Raw genomic sequence first — 16,360 nt, 5'->3', positions numbered from 1 at the left:
TGCGGGCACAGCCGCGCCGAGCAGATCGAGGAACTACTGCGGCACGGAAAGAAGGGGAGAATTACTTAAAATTTTACCACTTTTTTTTTTTTTTTTTTTTTAAAGAATTCCTGTTAGACTTCCAGGCCCCCTCGTGCCCTCCCGCTGTGCCCAGCTGCCAGGCAGGCGCTTCGCCTCGGGCCTCCCCTCTGAGGGAGCATCCGTGGGGCGGGGGGTGGGGGTGGCGCCAGCCCCACACGGCCGGTGGCGCCGGCTCTCCCCCAAGCCCGGGCTCTGCAGCGGCGCCTCGAGGGGGCGGGGGAGGCGGGAGCGAGTAACAAAGAGACGCGTCCCCTTTAAACGCCTCCCACCCACGTGGTGCGGGGCTAAGGGCGGGGATTCCGCCGTGCGTCATTTCCGCTTCTCTCGTGGTGCGGAGGAGCCGCGCGCCGAGCAGGACGTGAGTCCCGGGGTGCTCCCCTCGCGCCCCCAGCCTCCGCCATCTTCCCCGCCGCCCCCTTCCCCCCCCCCCCCCGCTCTCCCCCGAGGCCGCCCGCCCGCCACCGCGCCCCCCTCCCCCCCCCCCCCGGGACGGCGCGGAGCGAAGTCCTGCTGCGAGCCTCCGCTCGTCCCTCGAGCGCCTGCTGCACCCCCCGGGAGGGCTGCCCCGCCGCGCAGGGGGCCCGAGGCGGGAGGAGGAGCCGCGGCCGAGGAGAAGCTGCCATGTTGGGGGGGGGGGCGCAAAGAAAGAGGATTTGAGTGAGGGAGAAAATGGCGGCGGGGACTCGCCCGGCTCAGCTCCCCCCACGCCGGGATCTGACCCTGCCTGCTGGCGACCCCCGGCTCCGTCTTTGCTGCCTTTTTTCCTCCGCCGCCGGCGACCCGCTGCCCTCCCGCTGCCGCCCTGCGCCAGGAGTACCGGGGCGTCCTTGCCCGCGCCCCCTCCTCAGGCCCGCGCTCCTTTCCCCTGGGGGCAAAGCGAGCCATAGGGAAGAGAGGAGGAGGGGAGGAAAATGGCGGCTGGGATCCGCCTACCTGGTGTTCCCAACCCGTCCTAGCCTGTCTTCCTGCTGTCCTTTTTCTTCGTTCTCTGTCTGGCCCGTCTTATTCTGCCCTCGCTCTCCGGTACCTCCTCACGCTCTGCCTGCCGGCCTCTCCCGAGGGGCTCTTACCTACCCCCCACTTCCTTTCCGTCCAGTTTCTGCCCCCACTTTCCTCCATATTGTCACTCTGTAATCCTAAAGCGGATTGTGGGGCTCTCCCCTGCTAATGCTCCATGTATCAGTCTTTTTCTTGTCTGGCTCCTCTGTTTCTTGGCATCGCTATGCTTATTTTTGTGTTGTCCCATTCCAACTCTTCTGTCATGCAGCGTGGCCTGGGTGCCCTTCCTGTACCCTGTTTCATTCTCTGTGCTGCAGCTTCCCTCATTGTGCTTGAAGCTATTATGTTAGAACCTGCCCCAGTTTAGAATGATATTTATCTACTGCCATTGTTCAAACCTGGTCTTTTTCATTGTATGTGGTATTCCTTTTCCTCTCCTGTTCTTCTTCTGACATGCATTTCTTTACTCCTTTCACAGCCTTCCCTAGTTGGAACATATTTTACAAAAAGCGGTTCTTCTCTGTGGTGCTTATTTTTATGTTGAAAGGACAAACGAACTATTTGTTTGTCACAAAGAGTTTCTAGTAGCAGGCAAGATGTTCAACTGCTGTATCTAACCACATGTTTGCATAGCAGAGAGATGCAGAAGCACACCTGGCAGCATGCTTTCAAGGAAAGTTGAATGTCTGTCTAGTGACTCCTGTTTTAAAGTTACAGTGGAAAATTAATTGCAATGCTGTAGTTCATTGTATTCTAAGGTGTTTATTCAGACTTCTGTGTTATTGTTAGTAATTATAGCTTCATATATGATGATTCCCTGACTTATTTGCAAATCCAAATAAGCAAAATAACCCCAAAGATGTGGTAATAGTGTGCCCTCAATTTGTATTTATGAATGTAGAATTGAGAAGTCATGCTGAGAATAGTACTGTGCTGAGCTGTACGTTTTCCATAATGGTTTCTACCATACTGGGGTGGTGAAAACTGGTGAAAATTCTCTCTTTCTAAACAGTTCATAAACTAAAACTGTTTAAGGCAGTTGTAGCAAAAAACCACGAGGTATAAAAAAGATGATGTTTGGGATTGCATCCATAACGTGTATTGGAGCTTATATGAAAATGAAAAGCTGAGTCTGTAGGAGGGGTTTGAATAAGAGACTTTCCAGCTGGGTTTGAAGAGTGCTTTCTAACCATAATGGGATGTATTTCTTCTATAGTATTCTAATGTTATCTTTTTTTCCTAGAATGCCTAAGTCAAAGGAACTTGTGTCTTCAAGCTCATCTGCCAGTGATTCAGATAGCGAAGTTGACAAAAAGGTGAACATTGTATGCAATTGATGATTACTGTAGTAACTACCTTTTTTAAGTTTGGGTAAGGGAAGTAGGTGTGCGTTATGTCACAAAATGCATACCCTTTAATATGATTTATCAGACCTTTTAAAAACTAAGAATAGGGATTTGATAGATAAGAAAAAGTTCACTACACAGCAAAAAGCATCTTAAGTTTGTGTTTTGACACAGGATTCTGTGTCAGATTCTTCAGGATTTTCTGTATGGATATATCTAGCCACAAGCTTCCTACAATTCTTCACTTCTTTGTGGCAAGAGATGGAAGGGTTTTGTATAAACTGCCCCTGGTGGTAAGAATTTAGGCTAATTTTGAGGCCCCCTCATTTTGGTTTCTGTATTACTTGCCAAGCCCAAACCAAAAAACCTCCACCTGCCTTGTCATCCCTGTGCCACTTGCTTATCTTGTTTGCATGTTCTTTTCTCTGTTTCAGATTCTTTTGTTTACTGTAATATCATCTGTTAGTTTCTCACTTATAAGCCAACCAGAATGTCTTTAAGTTGATTAATGTATGCTGATAACTGTTTTTAAAAGCATAAATTGAGTGTTCTCAATTATTTTATAGGTATTTACATTGTGTTTTTATAGGTTACCAAACATGAACAAAAAAACCAAATACATCACTATTTATCTTAAGAAATACTATGTGGTACTGCAATCATCAGGTCTTTTATGTGGCATGTGAAGAGACTCAGTCTGTACCTTTATTGAACTTGTTGAAATGTTGCACTTGAAATGTGCAACTCAGTTGTACTTATCAAATTAGGCATTATGCCAAATCTTAATACAAAAGAAAATGATCAGATAATGCTTTTGGGTAGGCAAATATGTTCTCAAAGTTGTAGTTGAAACCGTCTTCTCCAATGGTCAGTAAGATTATTTTAATGGTAATCTGTATTTGTTGCAGCTGTTCCTTTATATGTCTCTAGCAAATGCAACTAATTTTTCATATCTGTGTGTCATTGGTTTCTGAGCAAGCCCAGCATGATTACTGTATAACTATTAGTAAAATCAGTAACTTTGTAGCATCTGCAAATAGAGTAATCTGATTCACAGGTGATATAATCTAGACAGTTTAAGAGTGTTTTTGTTCATGCTGTGGTCAGAGATTAGACTGTGATATAAAAACACGCTCCTCTGATGAAGGTGACTTCCAGATCCTTTCTTCGTTATTTCATCTGTTTTTCTTTTCTAGAAGAATTGCTAGCTGTTAAAATTTTTGTTGTACTCAGTGGAAAGGTGGCTGAAGCTTCTATCAGATTTTTTTTTATTTAGAAAATCTAAACTTGCAGTATTACCGTGCAAAAACAGTAGAGTTTGAAATGTATTTTTAATCCAATTCAACTCTCCTTACAGTCAAAGTATTATGGTAAACTTCACTGGGAACAGAATGAGGCTAATCTGGAGGATTATTTAAAAAAAATTCTACTTTAAGCATACAGTATTGGAGTTCTGCCTTTGTGAAAGGAAGTGAATGTATATTGCATGATAATAATTTGTAGCCTCTAACTTAAATTTATTTGTAACTAACAGAATGAGTTGTGGTTTAAACATTTCTTTTTTTTATTCTTGCTCCAAGGCAAAGCGGAAAAAGCAAGCAGCTCCGGAAAAGCCTGTAAAGAAACAAAAGACTGGTGAAAGTTCAAAAGGTGCAGCTTCTTCTAAGCAAAGCAGTAACAGAGATGAGAATATGTTTCAGGTAAAATTGACTGCTCTTTCAGAGCTTGGTTGAGGTAGCATGTTACATCCTATTCCTTATAAATCTTTTAGAGGCGGTCTGTATATCTTGATAGCGTAGTGTTTAGTCTCTTGAAGCCCTGGCCAAAGAGGATTACAGTGCTAGAGTGTAGATGAGATGCCTAGAAAAAGCAATGTCAGGTTTCAGTAAAGTAAAAGAATCTGAGTTGTGGCAACTGATCTAGCCTTTGCTCAAGGTAACTTTTTGGTTAATCATTTTGTCTGTAAATACAGCACTGATAACTATATAAAGTATTAAATCAGGACAATCTGTGCATGCAAATGTTTCTTAAATCAGACCTCTTGGAAGGAAAGTTCTCAGAAATCCAGGTACGCACTTTTCAATTCCTATTCAATGAGGTCAAGGGCGACTCTGCTCTTGTCTTCTAAGACAGCATCTTAGTTTAAGTTTTGCTTGTTCTTGTGTTTTATGATGCATGTTTTTCCTCTCACTGAACACCTGAGAAGGCTGAAATCTTAAATCATCCTTATTTTTAAGACAAGGAATGGGTGTATGTTTTTTTCAGTAGCAAGATACATTTGTGAATTCAGGGTATTATACTTCTTGGGGCTAGCTGAAGCAGTGTGTGCTGAAAACTGCAAGAGTCTGTAGCTCAATTTTTGGGGCAGTGTTTGGGAGTGGGTCAAGAGTTATTAAACATCTGCATCTTACTGGCTCAAAAGGAGCAGGAGAGACGAAAGGATTCTTAGATCCTTCCTTAGATTCTTCATTTTGTGGAAGGATATAGGCAAGATGGTGTTAACACTGGGTAGTAAAAAGAAATACTTTGGGGCTGTAGCTGTGGAGGTTAATGTAGCAAGTGTTTGAAAAGGGAGAAAGGGGCCTGTTTGATTCTGTAATACAGGGCAGTTGTTTTTGGTGCATCAGTCTCCACTTCTTGATGTATACTTGGAGGGAGGGCTTATGTTGAAGGCACTGGGCACTAATGTCTAGAATTCCTTATCAAAGGAAGGATGCAGTAATTTTAATTCAGCTGGGGCGTGCTTTGAACTGTGTAGGAAAAATGGGATAGTGTCTTACACTTGAGGTTAACTGCAGTTAGACTTCTGAAACCACATATAGACTTTCTGCTGTGTTCCTAATATGTTCCAAAATTCCAGCCTTGATAGAAAGAGTTAAAATTTTTGTCCTAGTCTCCAGTACATTTTTTTTATAAAATCGTAAGTATTTGTGTGTACTGGTTTCTTTCAAACTTTTTAATTTAAGATAATCTGCTAAGAACGGTTAGTAGCAGGCTCCTATTAGTCTGATAAGATTCTTCCAGTGTTGGGTATAATACTGAAAAACATGTTTGAGTATTGTCTTGACTTAAACCATCAGTATTCCTTAATCTATGCCTACCCTTTACTGAACAGCATATGTTTTTTTAAATTGATTGTTCTCACTGATGTGAAGCACTAAGCAGTTTTTATACTGTATCAACTTACGTGAGTTATCTATTAGATAACTGTTCAGTAGCATTCAGACCTGAGGATACTGTCCCTCCTTCCACTCTGCCTAGCAGAGCATACTGAAAGCTCTAGTTGTATGTTATTTTTTTTAAGGTACGGTTTGGTTTCTTCTGGGGCTATTTACAGCAGCTTCCTATTACGGTTTGGTAATACTAGAAACTCCTTCCTTTCTGCTTCTCTAGATTGTAAAGTGATCTCTGTACAAGTAACTTTGCAGTATGACTTACAAATGTGGTTTGAATTGATAGAAATCAGGCTTTATGTAAAGCATTCATAGGATGGTCAGCAGTTCTGTGACTTCAGTATGTGCAACAATGGTAGCGGAAGATGAGAAACTTAGTGGCTTAATCTTCCACAACATGACTTTCTTAAAGTATACAGCTTCTGTTAATGTAGAGTTCATTTTTCACAATGTATTCAGAACATCTAGCACTCAAGACTTATGATTTATTACTTTTGTCTGAAACTAATGGTATAATATTCCTAGAACTAAATGTGAAGAATAAAATGTAATTGGGAAATCCAGTGTAAGAGACCAAATATTTACTTATCTTTTATATATTTTTTTTTTTTAAAAAAAAACTCACAGGTAGCCTAGTTCACTTTGGAATTTGATAATAGTATTCCAGTGTAATTGGTAAAAGCAGTGGAAAATTTACCTTACTCCCACTTGTGGTGTATTACTAGAGGTCCTTGACAAGTATAATTCATGCTAATGTGGAAGGATTTAGTGTTAGATTTCTGTGTATAGCTTCAAGCCAACAAACTCTGCATCATGTGCTTTGGTTAGTTTGTCAAATTTTGTCATGTACCTATGCCTGATTTGGACAAGGTTTGTTAATGTTGTCTGGGTACAGCATTAATGACTGTTCAGAGTGGAGCCACATGATATGATGAAGTATTTGACAGAAATTTCTACTTTTTATAAAGAAGAAAATGGTGCCTGCTCTTTTTTCTTTTTTCAGAAGATACAAGGTTCATATGCTGTTTGACTTACGAGAAATAAATTCTTAATTTCAGTGTAAAGTCTCTAAAAGTCTGTCATAGGTTCCTGAAAGTGGATAAATAGGCCTGTGACACTCTCGAAGGGTCATTGTGAAATAATGAATAGTGTTGAACTGGTGACCACATAAGTTTCAGAATTAATGTGCTAAGCCAAGTTGACTTGATGCATGTTTCAGCTGTTCACAAGACTATTCTAGGAGTTTAAATTAGCTTATTGTGTTCCTTCTACCTATACATATTGTCATCAGCTAAGAGTAAGATGCTTCTTTGTTTCTACTTCCACAGAGTGCATAGACTTTAATCAAGGCAAACTAGAAATAGGAGGGAAAACTATGAAGAAGATGCTTGTTTAAACTCACACAGGAAGTCAGTTGCCTAGCTGTGAAAGGAACCTAGACACAGTTCAGTGAGTTTTATTCTTAGAAGTGGAAACCTGGAAATAATGTTTGCAATGTCCTTTAACTTATTATTTCAATAGTGTATCTTCAACATAAAGGGCTATGATATTTAATGAAGAACATATTAACTTGGCTATGAAGACTGTATGACAGTACATTGTTAGAATAAAGCAATATAACCCTTGAAACACTGTGATCATAGTGATACAAAGGTGTCTTAACACCAGTGAAGTTATTCTAGGAACATCAGCTGCTGTGTGAAAAGAATGGTTCAGAAATGATTCAGTGTCAGAATTAGAGACAACTGAACTTTAAGAAACATCAAATATAGTTAATCTAGATTTTGGTTGTCTTCTAGCTTTTAATGCTAATTTAAAACTATTTCAGAAATCTATTTAAAGCCTTTAGCAGTGACAGCTGTTTCGCTTAGTGTTCGGCTAAACATTCTAATGTGAGCATTCAGCTGAAATGTAGACAGAGATATAAAGCTTTATTTCAGGATTTTCGTATGGAAGTGTTTTTAGTTAAGTAAATGTACTGATTGAATAAATAATGTGCACTTCATATTCTTGCCCCTTGCTGCCTTGTAGTTAAGATAGGTAGTCTCATCCTTAATGTTCAAATCCTGAGCTCTTTGACGTTATTTGCATTGCTAATCTACATTGTATCACAATGTATTTGAACAAATTTGGAATTGTCAGCAGTGCACTGACATTCTTTGATAGACCTGAGAAGCAAGATTCTAGAGGAATGTATCACTAAAAGCTGTTTTTGAGGAAACCTAAAAATCACTGAAGCATTATAATGTAGAACCAAGAATGTTGTTTATGCAGTTCACTTAGGATATCCTTTGCCAGCAGTGCTGACAAATTTGGGCATGGTAGCAAGTTAAGTCTAAAAGAGCTCAGCTACTGTGACATCATACCTTATTTTGGAATGTTATGTTTGTAGTACTCTGAAAGTAATAAATCACAAAATACTATCTTAGAAGCTATGACCTCTTATTCTTTTTAAAGTATGCTTGGAAGCAGGGAAAACTAGTTCAGGCTTGTGATATCTGAAAATGACCCAACTGTTTAACTCAATTACAGAATAAATTCAGGATGATCTGTGTAAAGAAAAAAGTGACTTTAAGCTAACAAATCATGCTTGTTTGTTCTGTGAGGTAACAGCTTACTACTTAACCTCTGCAAGATTTTGGTTGGAGAGTTTTTCATGCTTTCTGGTCAGACTTACTGCTAGTAAGATGTTTGTCCTTTTATTAAATTATGTGAAAGTACAGAATGCATACATTAAGGCAATTGAAAGCTAAAACTAATGTTCTATCGGGAAGGAGTATTCTACATTAAAACTGGATACTTCAGAATATCTGTTCTTTTTTCAGAGACTGTACACAGAAGGTGTTGCTTTTCTTAAATGTATTTTACATGATTCAGTATGTTTTATCTAATTTTTGATTAGCAAATTCACATTAGACAATTAATGTGAATCCTTTGATATCAAAATTAGAAGCAACTTTAATAAGCCTAAATATGCATTGTATAGTTCCCTCTCCCTCCTCCAAAATTAAAAGGAAAGCCCTCAAAACTCATAGTTCAGGCACACTCTTATGCTACAGAAATTATGAAATTCTAAAGTGATGTTTTAACCAAGACAATTTAATTGTATGCTACATGCTGGTAAATTTAAAGGACCAGATGTTTTTGGACAGATGTGTTCTTGGACATCTGGTGTGGCAAAATTTTCTTGCACCCACTGTGCCAACAAAATGTCCTGAGGACTCATGACAAGGCATGGGACAGTTGGTGGCTTCCTTTCACTTCCACATGTATTTACTTGGGTGGGAGAGGAGACTCCAGAAATCATACTTCTCATAAGTGAAGATCTAATCTGATTTCCTTAGATATGGAATGGACTAAAGCTTTGATTTGGGAATAGAGCTGTTACAGCTTTCCCTCTGTTTACCACTGCTAGTGGTAAAAATTGTTAGAGGCAAAATTGTATTTCAGAAAAAGCAAATTAATGTCTTTTTAGAAGAAACTAGTTTGTTAGGCACTTAATTATTTGTATTCTATGCCTGCTGCTTTTGCAGAAAAGAATATTGAATTTTTAACAGATTTTTATGTCCTTCCTCCATTTATGTTGTCACTTCTTATTAGCCTATAAACTGCTTTGGATTAGGCGCTTGAACTAGTTGTTTTTCTGGTGTCTAAAATAAACGGCAGTATGCAATGTCACGTGTCCAAGTATAGTACTGTTTGGAAGTGAGTGCTGTATTATGTAAAATATCTAATAGATCTTTACATATGTTTTGACAGATTGGCAAAATGAGGTATGTCAGTGTTCGTGACTTTAAAGGGAAAGTCTTAATTGATATTAGAGAATATTGGATGGATCAAGAAGGTGAAATGAAGCCTGGCAGAAAAGGTATTTTTGTTTTTGCTTCATGTCATTTTATGTTAAAGTATTGTGTGTAGTTTATTGGAGAACTCAGTGTATCAGATTCTTATACTGTGTAACTAAATGTGTATTTTTAGAGTAATATCTTTTATTTTTTAAAATGAATCTTACCTATAGTTGATAACACACTCAGGTTAATGAAACTGTTTTACTTTTGATTTTCTTAGCTGTTTGCTTTACTATTTTTTTCAAAATAAATCTTTCATGGTTTATGGAAAGCAAAGCATTAGATAGAAGCAAATTTATTATAGGTAATAAACACACTCATCTCTCCCTTGCAATGAGCTTAGCACTCACCTATTTCATTTTTTACCTTCATTACAGTAAGACTTTATATTTCAAAATTAATTGAAGAAGTTCATTCCTTAATAGCCTTAAGACATTTAATTTCTTTAAAACAGCTGTGTTAACTTCTGTCCATCTTCTGATTAAAATAATTAAAACATCTAATGATGTGACTAACTTTGGAAAAAAAGTTTCAAGACTTTAGCTGAGGTGGAAATACCTTTCGTATTTGAGGTTTAGTACTGTAAATTCAGTCTGCAGAATAGTATAAGCAATTGTACCTTAACTGTTTTATTACCTCTTTCTAATGGCATGTTTTCACTGCAAAGTTTTCGGAATTTCTTTTGCCACTTGCAAAATGGAGGTGAGATGATAGTTGCAGTAGTGTAGTGCTTTCCTTAACACCACATTGGTTTTGTTAAAAAAAAAAAAAAAAAAATTTAACTTTTCGGATTTTTTTCATATTGCACCAAAGAAAGAGGTACGTGTGGAACATCTTGTTCTGGAACTTGAAGACACTTAATATAGTCTTATGTATATACACACTATGTATGTAAATATTATTTATATATCTTATATGTGTGTATATATAAAAACCTTATATTTGTTGTTATAGTCTTCTAGTGTGTCCAGCAGCAATAGTTAGGAGCAACACAATTAATAGATATTTGGAAAACTTGAAGTATTTTCAAAATTAAATAACCACTAATAATTGGTTTGGACAAACAGTTTTGATATCCACCTCAAAACACAGCAAGAAGTCCTTTAAGAGTAATCTTTCTTGTGAAATAACAGCAATGCATCCAGAATAAGAGTTTTTTTCTGTACAGTATCTGCACACACTATGTGCTGTTTCTTGAATGGGAAAGCACAATAAGATAAGACTTCATGGATAAATGAAATGATAGTGATGTGTAGAAGTGAATGAAGATCAATTGAAGCTATTTTGTTGGCTGGCAAGACTGTCCTGTGCCTATTTTCGTTTTTGGTATCTAATCTACAGATCAGCATTTCAATCAACTCTAATCCAAAGCTACATGATGTAGATGGAGGTGGTTATCAATGTGGCAAAGGGGTCTGAATTTTATGGTAAAATCAATAAAGTCTGAAACAGCATATGAATCTAATGTTTCATTTGTGCACATGTGAGCTGCTGCTTTAGCTATCCTAAAACAGTGTAAAAAGTTGAAGTTTGTAAAATACTTTGCTTAAGCTTCACATGATACAAGATTAAAGTTCAAGTTCTGTGTCCTCAGAATACAGATGAAAACTAGTGCCAGATTCTTTTAAACAGCTAGATCTAAATTCCATGCAGTTTATTTAGCGCCGTCATTGTGATGGTGCTCTGATAAAGCGATGATAGAAGAAACTAAGGTGGTGAGCCCCAAAAATGGAATTCAGTTTCTCCTGTTCAGCCTACAGAGACAGCAATGAAAAACCTTATCACTGCAGCAGGGTAATAGAGAAGAGCCTGGTTGGTATGAGGGATAGGCCAGTGAGTTTCTGTTAGTGTAGAGTTGGCACAGATTGTGGAGGAGGAGTGAAGGAAAGATGAAGGAAATAAGGGGTTAGACTGGAGCATGAGGAATTAGGAATTTAGAAGTAAAGAAGAGTGAGAAGAATGTTCATCAGATTCGTAATGAAGCTGGCTCAGGAAGAGCTGTGACTTTTAATTACCAAATGTCATGCTGTTATGGAAGTGAAATACCGTTCTTACCCTGACAGGAAGCAGTACAACAGCCCTGGGTGAGACATGGAAATTCAACTTTATTTCTGTTGACTATTTGTTGTGTTGTACTCATTGTCTTTGTAAGTTAAATTTGTGCAGTGGCAAACTAAGAATTAAAGATGAACTGTTCGAAGTGAGTGGTTAGGTTACTAACTACGTAGTTAAGTGAGATAGCTATTATACATTTAATAGTTGTGACATTTTTTGTGACAGGCTTTGAATATGAAATCAGTCTTACTATTAAGTTTTATGCAAGATCCTGAGCTTCAATTTTTCATAGTAAGTTTGTTTTTACTCTGTTTCAGGTATTTCTTTAAATCCAGAACAGTGGAACCAGCTGAAGGAACAGATTTCTGATATTGATGATGCAGTAAGAAAACTGTAAAGACAGAGCCATACAGAAATGTTTATCATTTTAGTTGTTTTAAGCAGTCTTTTTACATTGGCTTTTGTTTTCTAAAATATTGTTTTCCAAGCTATTGTATATTTGGATTGCAAAACAATTTGTAAGATGAATACTTTTTTTATGTGCATTAAAAGTGTATTCTGAGTGAGGCTATTTGTGTATACTTTACTAAAAGGAAAATGTGTTGCTTCCACCTCATGGTGTAAAATAAACAAATCAATAATATGTAAAGCATAGCTGTTTATGGCCTTTTGATTGAAGATGTTTGCAGAGAAGGCCACCTGATAGTTTTAATCTTTGTTTTAGTTTCAGTTTAGTTAACAGTTAATATGAATTGGTTTTCTGAGGAGATTCTTAATGTCTCCATTTACTTTTTTTTTCTTTTATTTCATATTCTTTGGTATTTCTCTAGAAGCTGTTTTCTTTAAGACTTGATACAAAAAGTGAATACCTGGTAAAACACACTTTTGTAGATAATTTTAAATACTGTATTTGCTAATTTACCCTATTTATTCAGATGTAAACAGTCCTGAGTATATAGACTTTTTTGCATTACTTGCATGAAGTATTATGGTAAACAGTAACACTTGAACACAAGCCACACACTACTTCCCATTTTTCTATAGCTTGCTTGACTTGGAAAATGCAGTTAGCCTTTATTCTTGGACACTAGGTTTTAGAAGGTGATGCATAAACTTTTACAGTAATACATATACCTCAGTGTAAGATAGAATTTAAAAGCTCCTAATTTGGTGGTTATTTGGGTAACCTTTCCAAACTTTGCATTGATTTAATTTTTGAACATGTACTGACTAGTTATTCTATAGGCAAGAACACTTAACCTGCCTTTGTAGGGCTTTTGTTCATGTTTGAAAGTATTGCATAAACAGTTGTTTCAATTAGGCTGTAAGACAAGTTGAACAGTTAAACGGGGTTAAAATTTTCAGCCAAAATGGCTGGCTAAAATGCTTCTGCCCTATCCTTACTGCCTGCTGAAACCTTTTAACTTCACTTGCTTTGTGTGGCTTACATGTGCATAATTGTTTCTTTTGTACAGAACATATTTGGCGCTTACAATGGAGCGCTGGTACATAGAGAATCATGGTTCTAGTGAACTTCACTTGTCTATCAGTATCCTATTCTGGTAAGAAAAGCTTCTCTTCAGCAGAAGCTATATTAGATTAAATGCTGTCCTACACTCAAGGTAATTTTGGTAGGTGTTCTGAGATGAATGAAAAAGGGAAAACACAATGTTTGAATAGTATTTGGAGAGAAGGGCAGTGCAGAAATTAAAGTGAAAGATCAAAGTTAGCTGACAATAACTGCAGTGAAAAAACTTGTTAGTGGAATTGGAAAGAGTTCATCTTCTGACTTAGTGCAGTTAATTGGAAGAAGAAGATAAAACAGCTTCATGAAAAATGACATTTCAAGACCATGTAGTGAATGTACAACCTATTGGTTCTGCTGTAATTTTCCCATTTGATGTTAAACTTGTATTTTTTAAATTTTATATAGATAAACTGGACTTGCTATTTGTTTAATTTTGGAATATCTTAATATAATTGTTTATATTGTAGACATGCATGGAAGTCCTGTTCTGCTAAGTGCCATACACAGACTGTTCAGGTGCTGCAGAGTTTATAATTCAATACAAGTGGTACATGAAGGGTGAGGAAAGGAGACTTCATCAAATTAAATATAATTGTTTAGTTTAACTGTTATGTCGGATATCTCCACCTGCTTTTTAACTTACCCACAGAGAAATTTCAAATAAAGTTAAAACTTGGTTTTGTATGACTCAGGAAAGCTGAGTTTTTTTAGGAACTGTTTGAGGGTGAATAAAAGGATGAAGAGATGTTTTGTGGTAGCCGCTCCATTTTTTGGGCATCTCTTTTCGAGTGAGTGACTCATAGGGATATTGGGACCAAATAGAATAAATACGTAGTCTGCTAAAATGTCACAGATGAGTGAATGAAAAGTTACTTCAGGTCACTATTAACAGTTCTAAGTATTTTTATTTGCAATATGTACATACGAAAATTTGTTTTGAAAGTTTGTAACCGATTTTCACTTGTTTTACCTTAAAACTTCCATGTCACTACTTAAAAGTGCATGATTGTGATAGAGGGAACATTGTCCTCACTTTAGATGACTGCGGTAGTAGATCATTGGATGACAGTTATGAATCAGTACAATATAATTTTGTTCAGGAGGGTGGAAAGTTAAACTCATTCTTTTTGGGAGAGTAAGTGACAGTTTTAATGTAGTGATTAGTTCTGTTGTGGAAACTGATGGTAGAGAGGTTCAAAGAAATAAGTATTTGTTGACAGAGAATTATTAGTTCTACCTATAGATAAATATCTTGCTAAAATCTAGTGGTGATGATTGCTAGAGCTGTTCATCCCATTTTCCTTGATACTTGATAAAGTTTGGGGCAGTTTGGTTTTACTTAGCTTGTGTGTTTAGAAATAGTCTTTCATATCCCAGCTATGTTTCTGTCAGTAGTATTGATAAAATGTCATGTATTTTATTTGAGCTAGTCTTTTTAACATCTGCAAGAATTTACAACAAAGTAAATAAACCAGTTTCCCAAATGAACTCAAAATGAGACATGCTGAACTGTGGAAGGAATTCAGTGAGCATCAAATGACAATCTGCTTGCTAAGAGTTTGACACATCTGATGTTATTTTTGATATGAATCACTTGTGATTTGCGTGTCACTTGCTTGTGATTTGTCATACAAGTACTGTCTATGGCTGTAGCTTTCTAATTTGAGAAGAAAACTCAATTTTTTTGAAGATTATTTTCTTGCAGACAAAATAGTAGTTAGGATGCGTACAGAAGTGTCCACAGAAGAAATTTGTGCATATGAAAAAATAAATGTGTAATATGAGAAAAATAAATATTGTTTCTTTTTCCTACTGAAGTGGCTATAGACAGATGCATTTGATTATTGATATTTATGCAGGGCGTGTTAGCAATATGTTTTATAAGTTAAACCTATTATGGAAATTAGGAGGGAGAAAAGGCATCACAGAGCTGCCAAAGTATTGTATGTGTTCTAAATCAAACTGTTACATACAATGTTGCTCTTATGTACAGACATCCATATTGAAATTAAACAAATGTAGGACCTTGCTATTTCTGTTAAAGGAAATGCCCCATTTACGTACTTTTTGTGATCTGTTAGCAAAAGAAAAAAAATGGTAATTGTAATTTTGGTAACTCAGATGTCATGTTGTTAACCATGTGGAATGTTGAATGTTTTGTTCTGGTGGTATCTTTTGCAGAGAGGCCACTGGAGATACGAATCCTCCAACTGTAATTATCTTAATGTTCAAATAAAAATAATCAAAAGATATATGTGTAATACCAGTTTGAACACCTGAAAATAAAGATTTGTGTTGGCATATTTTTATTTTTAATGGAAATTTCTATGCACTGAAACTTAATTGTTCTTAAGTTGTTGTGAAAACTGCTGTTTGTCAAAACTGTTGTAATTTTGAAATTTGAACACTTCATCTTACTTGTTCCAAGTTTGTGGGTGGAGGGTTTGATTGTGTAGCCCAGAAGGCTGGAAGTTTGTCCTTACAGAAGTGTAAATACAGGAATGGCAGGTACGACACTGTTTCAAACACCTAAGAAAGTGCATGGAAAGTAGTCACTAATGTTTTTTTGTTTTTAAGGGAAGACTATCTTTTTAGTGTGTGTTTTTTTTTTTTTTTAATATGACTATAAATTAACAATAAATTATAGGGGGAAACTTCTCACCTGTTTTATTGTTGGTCATAATTAGGTTAATGAGTTTTTTAGGAAAGATGCTTTCATGTGCTTGCTGTGAAGCAATCTGTAGGGAATGAATTGATTGTAGCCTTGAGCTGTACAGATTTTTTCTTATGACTGGTTTATCACTTTATATAGGCATAGAAACAAATACATGTGTGTCAAAGGGAAGAAATGCAGTCTAGGGTTGATGAAGGCTGCCTAGGCTCATTATGTTGTACTTGGTTCGGATTACTACCTTCTGCTTGCTGATAGGATTCATCTTCGGCTATAGCTCCAGTGACTTACAGAAGAGGAATCTGATGGGCAATGTTTTTTCTGCTGTGAATCGACCCTTTTGCCCCCTGCTTTCAGCTTAATATTCTTATGCAAAAGTGTGAAGATATTGTGAAGCATTGAGGCAAAGTATACTTAAACTAGTTGGATTACTCTTGCCAAATGGAGTCATTGGAGATGTATGTACTTCCCAGAGGAAATGGCTTTCTTCATAGTAGTTTTGATTATTGTCTATAGTGAAGTACTGGACAAATGATTTTTCCCCTCAAGTGAATATTAGCAACTTGGAAAATGCTAAAATGAGGCAATTCCTGTGGGGAAAACAATCTTCTGGGTATCTCCTTGTCATAAGTGAGTGTTTCTAATTGCAAACTCAGATG

At 37.2% G+C, this 16,360-nt stretch overlaps 1 protein-coding gene across 1 annotated transcript; it reads left to right on the top strand.

The window, feature by feature from the left end:
• Window positions 1-365: 365 nt before the first annotated feature.
• On the top strand, window positions 366-15,333 carry SUB1 (SUB1 regulator of transcription). Its single transcript, XM_062600206.1, has 5 exons — window positions 366-439; window positions 2,324-2,396; window positions 4,007-4,126; window positions 9,359-9,467; window positions 11,820-15,333. The coding sequence occupies exons 2-5, from the start codon at window positions 2,325-2,327 to the stop codon at window positions 11,897-11,899; spliced, it is 381 nt and encodes a 126-aa protein (XP_062456190.1). The 5' UTR covers window positions 366-439; window position 2,324; the 3' UTR covers window positions 11,900-15,333.
• Window positions 15,334-16,360: the final 1,027 nt, after the last annotated feature.

This window comes from Rhea pennata, chromosome Z, assembly GCF_028389875.1.
Source record: "Rhea pennata isolate bPtePen1 chromosome Z, bPtePen1.pri, whole genome shotgun sequence".
NCBI lineage: Eukaryota > Metazoa > Chordata > Aves > Rheiformes > Rheidae > Rhea > Rhea pennata.
Note: the sequence above shows the minus strand (reverse complement) of the source record. Positions and strands in the feature narration are given on the sequence as shown.

Bases quoted from the DNA above. Each gene is read 5' to 3' on its own strand.
- SUB1 (XM_062600206.1), top strand. From the start codon at position 2,325: ATGCCTAAGTCAAAGGAACTTGTGTCTTCAAGCTCATCTGCCAGTGAT. The intron at 2,397-4,006 runs GTGAACATTGTA...TCTTGCTCCAAG, and splicing joins ATAGCGAAGTTGACAAAAAG to GCAAAGCGGAAAAAGCAAGC. The intron at 9,468-11,819 runs GTATTTTTGTTT...ACTCTGTTTCAG, and splicing joins AATGAAGCCTGGCAGAAAAG to GTATTTCTTTAAATCCAGAA.